The sequence below is a fragment of the Pelmatolapia mariae genome, linkage group LG16_19, assembly GCF_036321145.2.
Source record: "Pelmatolapia mariae isolate MD_Pm_ZW linkage group LG16_19, Pm_UMD_F_2, whole genome shotgun sequence".
In the NCBI taxonomy this organism is placed as follows: Eukaryota; Metazoa; Chordata; class Actinopteri; order Cichliformes; family Cichlidae; genus Pelmatolapia; species Pelmatolapia mariae.
Window position 1 is genome coordinate 18611570 of NC_086241.1, and position 15866 is coordinate 18627435.

The 15866-nt window shown below is 42.3% G+C and overlaps 1 protein-coding gene across 1 annotated transcript in view; it reads left to right on the forward strand.

The window, feature by feature from the left end:
* The window catches only part of igsf3 (immunoglobulin superfamily, member 3), a 76326-nt gene that overhangs the window by 42712 nt on the left and 17748 nt on the right, over positions 1-15866 (forward strand). Inside the window, exons 3-5 of the mRNA XM_063498552.1 lie at positions 3675-4094; positions 7107-7493; positions 13489-13896. Coding sequence (XP_063354622.1) covers positions 3675-4094; positions 7107-7493; positions 13489-13896 — 1215 coding nt within the window. The remainder of the gene's footprint in view (positions 1-3674; positions 4095-7106; positions 7494-13488; positions 13897-15866) is intronic.

Below are 15866 nucleotides of genomic sequence, written 5' to 3' on the forward strand. Positions count from 1 at the left end.
AAAAGGTGTTTTCTAACGCGGCTATGTCTTGGTTCAGATTTTTTTTTTTTTGTTTAAACCAGCCATCCTTTTTGTGCAATGCAACCACATCTGCAATTTCCATCCATCTTTCCGTCGTATGGACCAATAACTATCGAGTGCTCCAGAAATACTCGTCTAAGTCACTTGTTTAATTTCAGGGTCACACATCACCTGCTGCTAGTATCTTCTGCTTGGGTGCCTTCATAGCCTAGTTGTATTCGGCAGTGTATTTTTGCTTTCAGTTTGTTGTTTCCATATTCAGGAACAGTTTTCCTGTTTGTATGAAAGTTTGTTCAAAGTTTTGTGCTTTGCTGGAGGTTGTTGAAGTGGCTTCCTTTTTGGGTTCGTTCTCAGACATGTCTGGACTTTTGTTGGTGCTGTGCACGCAAGGGAACATTGATATTGTTGATATCATGAAGAAAACATGTTTTGTTTTTTTCTTTATCACACAAAACATCATGATGGTATTATCATGGACAATATGACATGGTAATTTTTGTTATTGCAAGTCTTTTCTTTCTTTTTCAAGGAAACATTTGAATAATTTCTGGTGATATAGTAGTGTGTATTTGTATGTATATGTATATTTATGTGTATTTTATTTCATTTTTTTAAAGAAATACTGTTATTTATCCCAAAAGCTGAGATAGTACTATTTTACTGTTGGCAAAACATTTAAAAAATCAATAAAATAAAGACAATATCACAAAACTAAACTAGACACCCTTAAATGAACTGCAGTGCCTGTGTTCATTGTGATGAAAATACTTTGCCTGGTCCAAAAGTGTGGGTATTGATGTTATAACAGCTCAGACAACAACTGAGGCCTTTAACTTCTGAAGTGAAAAGAAGTCAATATTTTTCTTCAATAAAACGAGTTATTTGCCCAAGCGCTGGGCTTCGGCTACACTCACAAATTCTGCTTCTGAGCTGTGTGATCTTCAAGAAAAAAACACAGAATGTCCTTAGATTCATTTCTAAAGGCTCTTGTAATGTTTGCAATTAAGGACAGAACAGGTAAAATAAGTCCTCAGAAGTGTGTGTGCGCATGTGTGCATGCACGTTTTGTTTTTTTGGTTTTTTTTGCATGTATGCCAGAGAATGCCATCTCACGCTGTTCCTAATCCTTTGCAGATTGAGGTCAGTGGTACTATTGGATGATCCCGGTGTATTTACAACTTCAGCCCGACTGCTGGAAAGGCTGAGATTGGCTGGTGTTATCTGATTTGTTCTGTCCTCCCGACATATCCGGTGTAGGGCTCTGATTGGCTCAGACGCCTTGAGATGAGGTCAAAAATATTAAATATGCCCACAATAAACGGGCCATCCGACAGGAGGAAGCAGCTAACTGCTTTCACCGTCCATTAGTGTGTCTACAGAAGGCATGCAAGTCGGTTTCAGGATTGTGTTGGTGGGTGCGGTTGTTATAGTAACTAATGACTGTTCTCACAGGCCCTCAGCACCATGTGGGAGGGTTGCTATGGCAATGCCAGGTTGTAGCGTAGGTGTGTTGTATGTGAGGTTGCTGTTCACTCATTGTTGACAGGAGTGTCAGAGTGAGAGGACTTTGCTACAACCAGTGTTTGAAGTGCAGAACTTTCGTGTATTGAAAAACACTACAGAGCAAAGAAGAGATATTATATATTATTAATATTATTAGATATTATTAATGTTAGGGGAGTAACTTGCACTGGATTGTGAAAGTGATGTCCCAATTAACTAACCAACTCCGAAATGTATAATTTGGAGTTGGTTATATAATATAATTTATATTTTAATTTCATCTTTGAGAATCCATCATTCAAACAACACAAATTTTAGAAGAGTCCCATAAGATCACACCAGAGTGATTCTGCTGAAGTTCATAACTGATAATATTTAACAATTATTTCCCAGCAGTTACCATCATTACCACTAATTGCTCTGTTTCTAAAACTGTTACAAATAAAGTATTTGAATACAAACACTAATCCAGGCTCAGTAAGATTCCCATGTCAGTTATTTTATTATTGCAAGAAACAAACAAATATATCAGCAGGATAGCTTTATTATTCCTGCCCAAGGCTCCCATTTGCATCCCTTGCTGCTAGGCGGTTTTTCAAGCACTCAATATGACCTCTAGTGAACTTCCAATTTACCTTGAGTCAGACCTTGTCTGTATTTTTGTAAGACACAAAAATGCAGAAACTGTTTATTCTCGTCTGGACTTTTTATACATCTTTACTTAATCCATTTCAGGAGGCAGTGTCTTATTAGATTGTGGCCCACCTGATTACTTACTGTATTTTTGTGCCATTACTATCTCATTGTTTTCTTTTTCTTTGAGTGCTTTGTTAAACTCTGGATAACCATATATCGAGTCTCTCTCAAAATCTTCTTTGGTTCTATGCACTTTTGTCCCTCTGATATCTCTTTCTTTTTTAAATCAAATGACAGACATCACCACAGTGGCCTCTACTTGCATACATTCAAAAATAATGCAAGAGTAAAGCTTTTCTTCCCCATGCATCTACACTTAGACACAGCAAGTTACTGTGCAGAGGCAGACTCAAACATGCTGAATTGTAATCTTCACAGTGACATTCCCTTAGGAGCGTGAATAGCCAAACACAATGCACTTCAATTTTCTGGCTTTTAAGAAGTGGTCACAGTCCCTGCATGGCAAAGCGCAGAATCCTCTGTGTGAATTATTTGCCCAATTAAATTTTGTCCAGTAACCTTTATTTCTAGCGTGATCCGCCCCCACCCCCTATGACTGACCTTATTGCCTTTTGGTGTTTTTGCTTGTCTGTAATGCATTTAGTTTTGGAAGCTCAGATCTAATGCTGTCTCTATTTCAGTCTTCCTGACACACATACATAAAGTTTTGCTCTGGTACCTATCTAAAAATACCTCTTTAGCTATTTCAGGTTCCCTTTTTAAGGCTATACATGTTTATTTCTGTTGGTGTGTAGAGTCACTCCATCTTCCTTTCTGAAATTATCACATTTTGATGTATCTTCTGCTTCCTTGCACCCCCCCTCTCTCTGATCTCTTCTGTTCTCAACCATCTGGCTTGGATCCCATCCTTTTTATTCTCAGTTGTATTGTAGATAGAAGGGGTTGGGCTGAATTTATTACAGTAAATTTCGGTCTTGCTGTTTTGTATATTTACTATGCGTGATCCAAATGTTCCAAAAGTTTAGTGAGACACTGTAAGATGACATTTTATTATGTTTTCTGTAGCCAGCCATATGGGATATAATCGGTCTGAAAGAAGTGCCAGAGGGGTCTCTGGAGGATTCTGTCTGTGTGAGATGGAGAAAATACCATCACCACACAGTGACATGTGAAAGTCATATATGGAAGAGGAAATGGAGGGCAGTCACCTCAGGAAAAAAAGCAAGGCTGCATTTACACCTTTTCTCACACCGCATAAAATTAATAGCTAACAGTGGAATGGACTTTATCACATGTATAATAGCTGAAAACCCCCCAAAATGCTTTTTTGAGTGTATTTGGTTTTCCTTATTAATCAGCTTTCTATTGTTTAAGGTCTTTTTTTTTCTTTTGAAGGAAGCAGATGATGCTATTCTAAAATTGAGTAATTGCAGAATAATTACCATTATACACGCTAAGCAATAATTGCCCCTGTTCTTCTGTTTGTTTTTCAGTTATTGCTGACTCTTTGACAGTAACAGCTCCGGCCCAGACTTTGTCCAAAGTGGAAGGCGACACGCTACAGCTTACCTGCGAGGTGTCTCGGACCACAGTGCAGCACACTCACTTGTCAGTAGGCTGGTACTTAAGGTCCCCAGAGGACCCAACCGCCCCGCCTCAGGAGTTAGTCACATTGTCAAGAGACTTCGTTTTGCGCTCTGGGGGGCCGTATCGGCAGAGAATGGCAGCGGGGGACCTCAGGCTGGATAAAACTGGCGCTACAGCCTACAGGCTGACCATTCACAAGCTGCAGCCAGTCGACCAGGGGCTGCTCTACTGCCAGGCTGCTGAGTGGATTCAGGACCCAGATGGAAGCTGGTTTGCTATGACCCGCAAGCAGAGCGACAAGACTCAGCTCCGTATTCAGCCCACTGGTGAGTGAATCGTAAATGGACTGCTTTAAAAAAAAAAAAAAAAACTTTGCATACACAGTGCAACTATCATTCAGCTCTCTCACTGAGCCATTTATCAGTGGATGAATCTGCCGTCCAACAAGGCCGTTATACTTCTTCTCCATTAGCTTCTACTCGGCTCGACTCTACTCTGTTTCAGTCGTTTTCCATTACAAGTGAGTACCACCGCAACGTTGGTGGGCTCGACACAGGTCGTTTGGAACCCCAGCCAAGTGGATATTAAAAAAGGTACTGGTTACCAGGTACTATCATCCAATAGAACACCCTAAAACAAAGTTGAGCCTGGCAGAGTTGGTACTAGTGGAACAGAGGCTTTAGAAACACGGACATGAGGAACCGGGGCTTGAACCACTAACCTTATAATTGGTGTGAAACCTAATTCCCTTTCTCTCTGCACCTCAGAGATAGGCTGAAGGGATCGTATTCTGTGGGAAAGAAAAGGAGGGGTGGTGGGCAGGGTAAAGATATTGGTTAGTGTCAGTCCCCTCTGTCCTCTTGACTGGCACACACTCATGCATGTGGGCCGGGTTCCACTGATTGCTGATCAGTATCTCCGGCTAAGCTCATTAGCTTTCTAAAAAGGGCTTAACTAAACCTCCGCAGATTCCCTACTTTTGTATTTGTGTCTGTTTGATGGGCAACATTACAAGCGCATCCAAGAAAAATGTAACCAGCTCCAAATGGCGTGGGTGTTTGACACAGGAGACCTATGGCTTCCACATAAGCAGCTTCCCCAGCAACATGTGGCCCATGGTTCAGAAGGCAGAATGTGTTTTTCAGCCACTTCCTGCCAACAGTTTGTCCGGTGTTGATTGGGCTAGAACGCATTGCTATGAGAGAGACAGAGCTTTCTTTTAATGCTTCTGCCAAATGTAAAGGAAGAGACCTATGGAAAGCGGAAAGCATTAAGGGAGTTTCCAGCTTAGGGAGGTAGAGCGGGGGTAGCAGTAACAAGGTTTGCGTGATGTGCAAGTGTGTGGGAGAAACAAAGAATGTGTTGAGTGGGCTCATATGATAATTATTTAATAGGCAGCCAACCTCTAGACCAAAAAGATGAGGGGAAAAAGGCAGCTTAATATCTCATCACATGTCCTTATAGCTTCTCACCCGACTCGAGCCCGTCACATTCATCGTCCTGTGCTCCACATACATAAAGTATCCCTTTGTATGCTTCCAAGAAAGGGCCAAAGAGATGGGTGATAAACTGCTTTGACATTAGCTCAGTTACCAAGAAAGCACGCAGTGGCGAATGTCTCATGCCAGTAAATCACTTCAAAGAGGAGTCATTTTGCTTTTCTCCATTAAGCATCAGATCCGCTCTGGACCAATGCGACTTGATGGTGCCCCAGATAGTCGTGCGTGGATGAGAAGGAGAGTAAGAACTCCGATGTAAAGCAGGTTTGTCAGATGAGCTCCTGCTACTTTAGCGAGGAGACAAAAGGCACAAAGAGCTCATCTCTAAACACCCTTTGTCACTCTCTGTCTTCCCTATAATCTATAATGGATGCAGGGTTGTTGCGTGACAAAGAGAATAAAGCAGTTGCGTTGTGCAAGCTATGAATGTAACTGCTCAAACTTCAGTGTAATGCGTAAATTCATTTTGGTTTTCTTTCCACGTGCTTATTGCATGACGAAGGAGCCACTTGCACGCCTTAAGGCTAAACTGGTGTATCTGACGTTCCACCTGTCCAAGTGCATATTTGACAGAGAGCCAGGAAAATTTAGAAAGGAGAGGGAGCAGCTTCTCCATTAGACTCCTATTATAAAAGATGGAGTGGATCTCAAGACAGCCCCATCACTAGCTAATCACCCACTGCCGGCATCAGAGAGATGAGCAACAGACAGAATCTTAATGTACCTTTCACTCCCCCCCCCCCCTTTTTTTCCACCATACCTATCTTTTTTGGTCTTTCCACTCATCTCCTCCCTTGTTCCCTTCTTTCACATACCCTCTCATTTTTCTGCAAACATTGCTCATCACTGCAGGTTTTTTCCCTTCCTCCTCTCCTCCTCACTTTGGCTGCTTGTGCTTAGCATTTACTTCTTCTTCTTTTTTTTTAATTACACCCCAACATGAATATGTGTTGGCTCTTTAAGATGATCTTCTACCAGATCTATACTGTATTAAATTAAAAAATAATCCCAATAATGAATGCTTAGAGTTTCCTAATATGTTTTTAATAATATATTTGGAATTTGTTGCCAGCAACACATGGCAGAAGGCAGATTTATACACATTCATGTTTTGTATGTGTCAACAATATCCTCTTACCTCTCATCATAATTATCTCTGCGTAACTAGCTCCGTACTAGGGGCAGGGTTTGACCTTTTCCACACGAGTGCATTTCTCAGAAATTCACTTTAAAGTCTTTGTAATTACTGCTTGGGGCTACCAACTCACTGAGATGTTTTGCAGCTGTCTCCGATACATACAGAACTCAGCATCTGAACATTAATATAACAAACAGACACAAATGCAATTGCACATGCAGAGACAACAAGCATGATTTGGCCAGGTAGGGGGCCCTACCAGTGTTTATTCTGCTCTGTTGTTTTAGATCATGCAGGAAAGCAAAAGCGTGCCTGACTGTTTCAGACAGCTAATGAGAATTTTAATTAGAAGTGGGTTTTTTTTCCTAATTGCAGAGGTGAAAACTAGAGAGGAGAGAGCAGGCCTGTCTGTTATGCCACTATCCCACCGAGTGACCTCAACCATCTCTAATTTATATTCTTTTTCTCTGCACGAGCTGATGCCATGTTATTGCCCCATGGCTTTCCTGAATACATCAAACCCCACCTCTACCACCCACTGCTCAGTCTTCTTAACCCCTTTCTCTTGGGTAATGCATGTTCAGCTTACCAAGAAAATGAAGCAGCACTGTGCACTTCGGTTTCGAGCTGCTTTAATTGAAATCTCCGTGCATTTACTAGCCTTTAACCTTGTTGTTTTCATTTGTTTTCCTTTCGTTCAGACCGGGATTTCAGCATCCAGGTGAGCACGGAGCGACGGTCCTTCACGGCCGGTGAGCCGCTGGAGCTTCGCTGCACCATTGAGGCGCAGAATGTCCCCGAGCGTTTCTTCTCGGTGTCGTGGGTCTTCAGCAGCTCACCGGTGGCCGTGGTGGGCCCCAGTGCCGTGCCTACTCTGGGCCCCGATTATGTCGCCCGGGAGGCCGCCGGTCAAATGACTGTGCGCAAAGAGAGCGTCAACGTGCACCTGCTCAAGCTGCAGCACTTGCGCCCTGAAGATGCCGGGAAGTATATCTGCCGTGTAACAGAGCGGGAGAAGACGCCCACGGGTGACTTCATCGACCGCAGCAAGAGATCCCGCAATGTCCAGATCACAGTCCAGGCACTGAGTGAGTAATAATCTGTTCACTGAAGCCAGTTGTGTGGCCGGCCTGTCCTTAGTTGTCAAGTTCACTAAGAATGATGACATTTTGATAATGGCTGTTTTATCTTCACTTAGTCCACATGTAATATCGTGCTGTGATCCTCTGCTGCGTTTCTCTGCCACCCCACCCCCCACCCCCGTGTCCTGTCCTTCTAAGGGTGGCTATAACGGATAGCTGCAGAGGTTCTATTGTTAGCTGTGAGTAAGAGGGAATGGGATAATGCTACTCTTATTCCTGATGTATTTTCTGTTTGAGTGGATTGCTAAGGATTGGTAATGCAGCATTATGGTCCTTCCCATTTCCTTGGCTTAGTGGGGGAGATGGGGAGGGTGGGTAACACTATAGTAGGATAATGGAGAGCAGAAGAGTCCTGAGTGAAGGAGGCTGAGCTAACAGCCATGAAATGAAAGTGTGGAGAAAGAAAAGAAGCAGAGAATGGCATCTAGCTCTCCAGGGCCCTCTAAGTGGCTCCCTAGGCTAAATTAATGTGTTCTGCTGGGGCAAACCTCCTCAGCTGGGTTAAGCAGGGCTAGCCAATGGGGTGATGTCAGCCTTGCAGCTGATTGATACAAATATACAGTTAAACCTTTAAAACCTTGTTCCCAAATCACTTCTGGTGGTTTTTCTTCTACACACTCATAGCATCTGTGTCTGATGCTGCCTTCCCTTGTCTCTCTGTGCTACCACGCCTCTGAGGACTAGAACAGTGCATGGAGCCAGCCAACTGATACCAGCATAATAAAACATAATGGCCACAAAGTAGTATCTCTGCTCAAGCAGCCGATGCTACCTTATTCTGACCGCTCTGCAGTCCCTGTTAAATCACCCCAAAACAATGGCCCAGAGCCTGCAGCAGTCTCTTGGGAATATCTCTGTATGGAAGGTTTGTTTTTCCAACAAAAGGCCCTAATGCCCTATAAAGGATGTTTATAGGGTTTACACAAGATAATGGGCATGGTTATTGGTGGAGAACTTTCATGAAACACAGCAGTAGTGTTCAGGGAGCGTGTGTGTCATATGCAGACTTTCCTTATGCCTCCTTTCTCTTACATTCAGGCACAGACACACAGTTCTAAGATGTGCTTCATCACTTTAATTTGTGGAATTGGGGGAGAGCCGTTAATGGGTTGCGACAGGGGTTTATAGTTGATGATTCAGCGGCAGGCAGAGGTTACAGCGAAGGAAAAACAGGGGTAAACACTCATGACAAATGAATGTTGATGGATGGAGTTTACCTTTGCAATGAGAGAGGGAGGGAGAGCTCACTTGCCAGACTGAATCTCTATCATAAAGATGGAAGGGACAGGTGATAAGGTAGGGAAAGAGAGTTGGGGCTCTTTGGAACTGGAGAGAAAAATGCATTCTGTTCAGCACAAAGGAGAAGGAGCCGGTGGGTAAAAATTGAAAAAATAAAATAACAGGGAAAGGAACATTGACTAGACCAAGAGATTTTTAAGGGTAGGCAGGCAGATATATCTACATGTTACAATCTATTCTTAGCTGTGTAAGAAAACTATGAGCTATTCAAATGAAAGACAAAAGTAAAGGATGAAGCTTTTTCCCTTTTTTAATGTGAATCTGATAGAAATAAGAATTGAATTCATTTCATATTCACAGAGGACTCATGCTTATTAGGAGGGCCGGTGAGCTGAGAGGGAGGCAGCAGAGCTTGGCCTAAGGGAAGGAAAAAAAATGTGAGAATTCTTAAGCCGCACCCCCCACGAGACAGCAGCACTAGCTCCGCAGAGGGGAGGAGAGCTTATGGGTCAACCAGAGCTCCGTGATGTTTGATGGATGCTGAAGTGATGTGAGTCTAGATAAAGCAGAAAAACAGAGCAGAAGAGTCAGTAAAGACTTTTATCCTTCTCCTCTGAAGTGCCACTGAGCCCTGTGATCTCAACCTTCTTTCCTGTGCGTATTAAGGACTTGGTGAACAAGCTTCACAAGGTTCAGGAAGAGAATCTCAACCCACACACACACACACAAAACTTATCAGTGTGTCTACTGTGGCTGTCACTCTGATGTGCCTGGGGCCAGTTACAAAACTGCACTATCTTACCCTGACACATGCTTCCATACACACTCATAAGCATGCAAACAGACGCACACAGCACTTTTACAGTGTTGCACTCCAGGGAAAAGCTCAGCAATTTGATTTATTGCCCGTGGCCACCTCTGCTCTCTGAATTGTTTGACACAGAAAGAGTTATTCTAGCTATCTCTTGGATTCAGTTTGAGAAGGAGTTACGCTTTTGGATAAGTTCCTGTGTCCTAAAATCTGTATCAAATATAGTATCTAGAGCCGATCACTTTTCCTTTTTTTTCTCTCGTTTTCTTTTTTGGGGGCGTTTTGTGTATTTCATCTTTAATTGATATCATGGACATTTTGCCCTAATCAACACTTACACGTCATTATTTTCCATCATCTAATTTTCTATGAGCACAGTGACTGTGCTGGTGCAGTCATAGCTCTGCCTTGATATGTGTTTTATAAGCAGCCAATATTTTATCAGGATTGGAAACTAAACATAAATTATACAGTAATTTTCATACAAGGAAAAACATAGCAGACAGAAACTACAGGCTCCTACATTCCCACTAAAAAAATGACCAGCCCCAGTCTTTTTTTTCAGTATGGAACTGGTTCCAGATTTGGACCCAGCGCTGCACTAGTGGAAAAAAGATGAAAATGTTCTGAAAAACCTCTACTTTACACAAGTGTAGAGATTGCAGTAAAATTCTGGCATGGGAGTAAAACCTATGGAGAGAAATATGCCTAAAAATGCATATGCTATGATCCACAAGTGTAAAGATTTACAAATGTGTACAGTAATTTATGAGGACTCACAAATGTGCGGTTCAATCCTTGCACAAATGCAAAGTAAAACTATTTAATTTTATTTATATTATATTTTTCCAGAATGAAGACCGATCATTTACACACAGTTATTTAAGTTTGGTTTCACAGCTCTGATCATTTTCTCTTTCAAAAAGCTTTCTGTGCGTTTAAAAGTTTAAAACTGCAAGTAACATCCCTTTTCTAAAAATAAAAATAAAAATATTGGGAAAATCAGTTTTTTAAATCTACAAATATAAGTCTCGGTTTTGGTATCAGTCTTAAAAATCTTATCAGTTGGTAAGTAAGTAAGTAAGGTTTATTTATATAGCACTTTTCAAGAGCAAAATGCTTTACAAAACAGAAGTATGTATACACCAAGTTGGTTTGATTGCACTGGACTGGCTGGCGCGTTAGCATGTCAATTGAAACTAGTGCCAGCTACCCCTCACACCTCTTGATTTGATATACTTGTTAGCCTCATGATCAACCAGTCATTTCCAGTCAAATTAAAAACAAAACAAAACAAAACAAAAAGATCAAAAGGGCCCGGTGGCTTTCAAGAGAAGTGGGAGGCAGAGTAACTGATCACTAACATGAAAGGGTAAACCTCTTTGTCTTGTGTGCGGAGCTGATGTGACCATAATTGAAGAACATAGCATAAGATGACACTATGAAACAAAACACCAGGACAAACAGGAGGATTTGGACAAACAGCAGAATCTTCAGAAGGCAGAAGAGATGAAAAGAAGTTTGGTGTCATGGCAGACTATGTTCACAGAAGCAGAATTTCAAAGAGAGGCTGTTGTTAAAGCCAGTTTTATTGTGGCAGAAGCAATGGCCAAATCAACCTGGTGACAAAGTGAGGAGGAGTTTTTAAAGCGCTGCATAGTTAAAGTGTGCAATCCCAGACAAAAAGTAAGCATTTTAAGTACTAGGAATACTGTTACCGATTGTGTATGTGAGGTTGCCACCAATCTGCAAAAACAGCTGATGGAAAAAGGAGAAGGCTTCACTGCAAATTCCCTTCCTGTGACACGGCTGATACTGCCCAGCTCTCAATCTTCACGCGTCGAGCTGACTCCAGGGGAACTGTTGGGAATTAAATCAATGCAATGGCACAACTAAGGGAAAAGACATATTTGAAGAAGTAATCGAAGTGCGTAACTTAAATGAAGCTGCTTTGGGGGAGCGCCAAAGGAATGACAACAGATGGACCGCCTGCGATATGTGGTGAAAAGAGTGTCTTAGTGGACAGGGTGTGGGAGAAGACGCACTGGTGAAGTCACAGTTTATCACTGCCTTATACACCAGTAAGTGTTGTGTGGTAAAACCCTGAAAGTGGAACATGTAATTAGCCCGGTAACACCAACATTTGTCATTACATGAACCAACGGTTTAAGAGATGATGTCTGGACATGAAGGCATGCCCTATACACAGAAGCGTCATGGTTAAATGAAGGGAAAGTCCTGGAAAGATGTTTCAAGTTGAGGAGACTTGTCAGTTTATGGAAAGCAAAGGGAAAGATGCCAAAGAGCTCCTGGATGAAAAATGGCTCTGTGAGTTTGAATTTTGGTGCGAAATACCAGTTCAATGTGGTAGGGGCAGCTTCAGGGGTAGGGCCATGTGATGATGAAACATGCAAGAGCTTTTAAAGCCAATCTGGCCCTGTGGGAAACACAGATGTTAGAAGGAAACCCGAGTCACTTGCTTTCAATCGATGATGGAGGAGATCTGTACCGCTGCATTGCCCGTTGCACTTTTTGTTGAAATGCTCTGCTCTGCTCTGAATGCTCTGCATGTTTGGCAGCACTTAACTGCATTTAGCAACTTTCCTCTGTGATAAAGACGAACACCAAACGGGAGTCTCCTTACTGGTGCACACGTTCAATCCATCCTGAAAATATTCACAGCACAGAACCTGAACCAAACAATGAACTTGCAGTTTGAAGAGAAAAACAACGACCAGGCATCTGGCTTAAGCTGTTTTGCATCACAGCAAAGTGTGGTTAAATATATATGCTTCTTTTTTTAAATCTTTCAACAGATTGATCATTAAAATGTTGTTTTGTTTGTTGGTGTTAATGAAATCAGAGTAATTTTAGATTTCCATCATGGACAAAACAGTTTTAATAGTCTTCGAGAAAACATTTTTTCTGGAAATGACTCAGAAAAAAAGTGCATATTGAGAAAAATACATCAAAAATAAATTCTACTGATACATTCTTTCATTTTTTTCTCCTTTTCTCGTTTGTTTGTTAGATATAAGTGCTCTTAATTCTAAGATATTGTAGGAGAGTTAGAGTTTGTATTTCTGTATAAATAATTCATCATAATACAAATAATTATAAAAAAAAAATCATGGGTCAATTTAAGTCTGTTTTTTCAATAAAATATTTACCATGATTTGGACCTAGCCCCTCTATGACTGACCTTGACAGTCTTTGTTGTTTAAAGGCCACTCATGAGTTAAAGGATGCTGATCAGCCACAACATCAGTACCACTGATCAGTGAAGTGAATAACATTCTGCTTTGTAATAAGATGAACAAACTTTGAGTCTTAACATTAATGGCCTCAATATGGAGCACCTTTAGCAACACAGTGGGGGAGCTACACAATATTAAGTAGGCAGTTAAAATGTTGTGACTCGATGTATTAGAGCCCACTTGGAATTTGACCTGACAAACAGACTCTGAAAAGGCTGAAGAAAACTTTTCTCTGGTCTGATGTGACAGAAGTGCAGCTCTTTCATCAGAACGTGACAGCCCACAGTTTAAAAAACCACAGTTTACCCATGGAGAGACCTAAAGATGTCACATTTTAAGTCTGTTAAGACATGAACTTATTGAAAAACACTGCGAGCCATGCTGAATAGACTTTTGCAGAGTTCTGAATTTAGTAATCCATCCATCGCATCCATTTTATTTTGCTTATAGGGGGCAGGTCACAGGGGCAGCAGCCCAAGCAGAGAAGCGCAGACCTCCTTCTCCCCAGCCTCCCCCTCCAGCTTATTAGTATTATTATTTATGTAAATGGGCGTGTGGATATTTTCTCAGTCAGCTTTCTCTCTGCATCACAATCAACTCACTGTCTATCTCTGTATTTTCTCTTCCCACTCAGAAAGCAACATCACGGTGTTCTTGTCCAGTAACTCCTCAGTGGTCCTAGAGGGTGACGTGATCCAGCTGACCTGCACAGTCCACGCTACCACGGGCCCCGTGTCTGTTGTCTGGCAGTGGACAGACAGCAAAACAGCTTCACTGACCAAGGAAGTGGCTTCCATTGATCGGGATGGCACAATATGGCATAGCCCCAGCTACAGAGAGCGTGCCAGTTATGGGGAGATACGCGTGGAGAAGGTGCGAGCTGACACATTCTCTCTTTCCATCCACAACGCCTTACCTGGGGACAGGGGCCTGTACCGCTGCTCAGCCACTGAGTGGCTTCACACCGGCTCTGAATCTGAGCTAAACTGGGAGAAGAGTGAGGAAAGATCCGACACCAAGATGGTCAATGTCACAACTGTCGGTGAGCAATGTCATCCTAATCTGATCTGTATTCTAATATCTTCAAGTCAGTGAGGCATGTAAATGCCCTGACAATTCCAGCATGTCTGTACACAGAATCAAAGGGACACATATGGTTTGTGATTTGCTAAAGACTGACAAATGGCTCAGGAAAAACATGGAGTCCACATGGTAGAATAAAGCATGTTTTATTCATGCACTGCTTAGGGGCTAGAGCTATTATGACACACACTCTCACACCACCTGCCTCATGTCAAGAGCAGTGCTTCCATGACACCCATGATAGACCCACACGCACGCACACACACACACACTTGGATTAGCCAGAATTATTAGAATGGAAATGCAGTGGAAATGTGTTTCACAGTCTGTGGGTCTCCTCTGTCATTGCTGACTTAAGCTGAACATCCTCAGTACAGGCGGAGGAAGCCACTGGAGCAGAGCAGTGAGGCGCTGGCAGGGCAGGAGCACCGGGTGCAGCATGCACACACACACACACACATAGACACACAACTAACGGATTAGCTCCCTGCAGCAGCAGACAGTGGTGCTGCAGAGAGGAGATGTCAGTTTTTAAGTGGCCATTTGTTAAGTTTGGGCAACAACAGAAACATTTGTTTGAGGAACAAGGGACATATTATGCAAATCCGAAAAAAGGAAGTCCAAAGATGCTCATCTTTCTTCAGTTGCACTTCTCGACAACCCTCTTCTCCCCCATGCTTGTTGATCAAGAGGCTTTCTAAATAGGCATGATAGCATGACGGTCAATATGTGTGTTATGTCTGATTTGTTTTGGCCTGTGTTTTTCCTCACTTTAGCTTCCAAAAGCATGTTTATTGGACCTAAACCTACCATGTGAATGGAGCATTTGATTTAATTAAGCATTATTCTTTTTTTTTAATGTATTATAAAAAGAAAAAGAAGACCTTACACTTCAGTTCCTGAGCTTGAATTAGGCCAATAGTAGCATTTTCTGATTAAGACAAGGGATATACCATTGGACATGTATACTGGACATTCAAAACTTGCATCAAAAGCAGGGTGTGTCCCACCCAGCCTCTGACAACAACAAACACAGGATTGATTACTGCTTGTAAAAGCAGTGACTGACAGTGTGGTGGGTGAAATTTCATGCGCCCACTGTGCCCATACCGTATTCTATATCATCCTTATTCACAATTCCCTTTGCTTCCTGACAAGACCTACTGAGAATAGCAAGTGGATGTCCTCTGGGACTTTTGTGTTGCCACAGTGAAGACAAAGGTTCTCAGTAGAGACCTTATTTCCAGCTGACTGGCGTTAGGGGCCCTTATGGTGTTTCAGGTGGCACACATAAGCAGACACAAACGACAGTGGAGGGTAGATATTCACACACACGGTGTTCCAAACAATCAAACACACTTTGTACGGTAATGGAAAGAAACACAATGTTTATTCACACAAAAACAGAGAGTTGTATGGGTAAAAAAATGGATCAGCGTGAAATCCTCTTTTCTGTCACTGAGGCAGACAGACTGTGAGGGGAAAATGGAAGAGGGTTGCCAGGCGATGAGAGATGGAGTGAGAGGGGAGAGTTATTGTCTGTTAGAGAATTATGGCCCCAGGCGGCTGTCCCAGCTGTAGCCAAGTCTGGACAGAAAGCCATTGATTACATCCTGAAGGACGCTGAGGATGATGACTGTCAGAGGACAAGAGAGGGTGAGGGACGGAGAGAAAGCAACGATGCTGTCGACAAGAACATAATGGAGAAATGCGCAAAGTCTCAAGGAAACGAATTATCCGATCTGGCAAAAGTCAGACTTCATCAACATGTCTTCATTCCACCTCACGCTTTCATTCTTTTTTTGTTGTTGTTGGTGTTGTATCTGTGTATGGCCATCTTTCTCATTTTCAAGTGCAATCAGTCACATTCAATGAGTGCCCTGAAAAGGTGCAGCAGGGCCAGAGAGAAAAGGGATTGTTTTTTTTAAA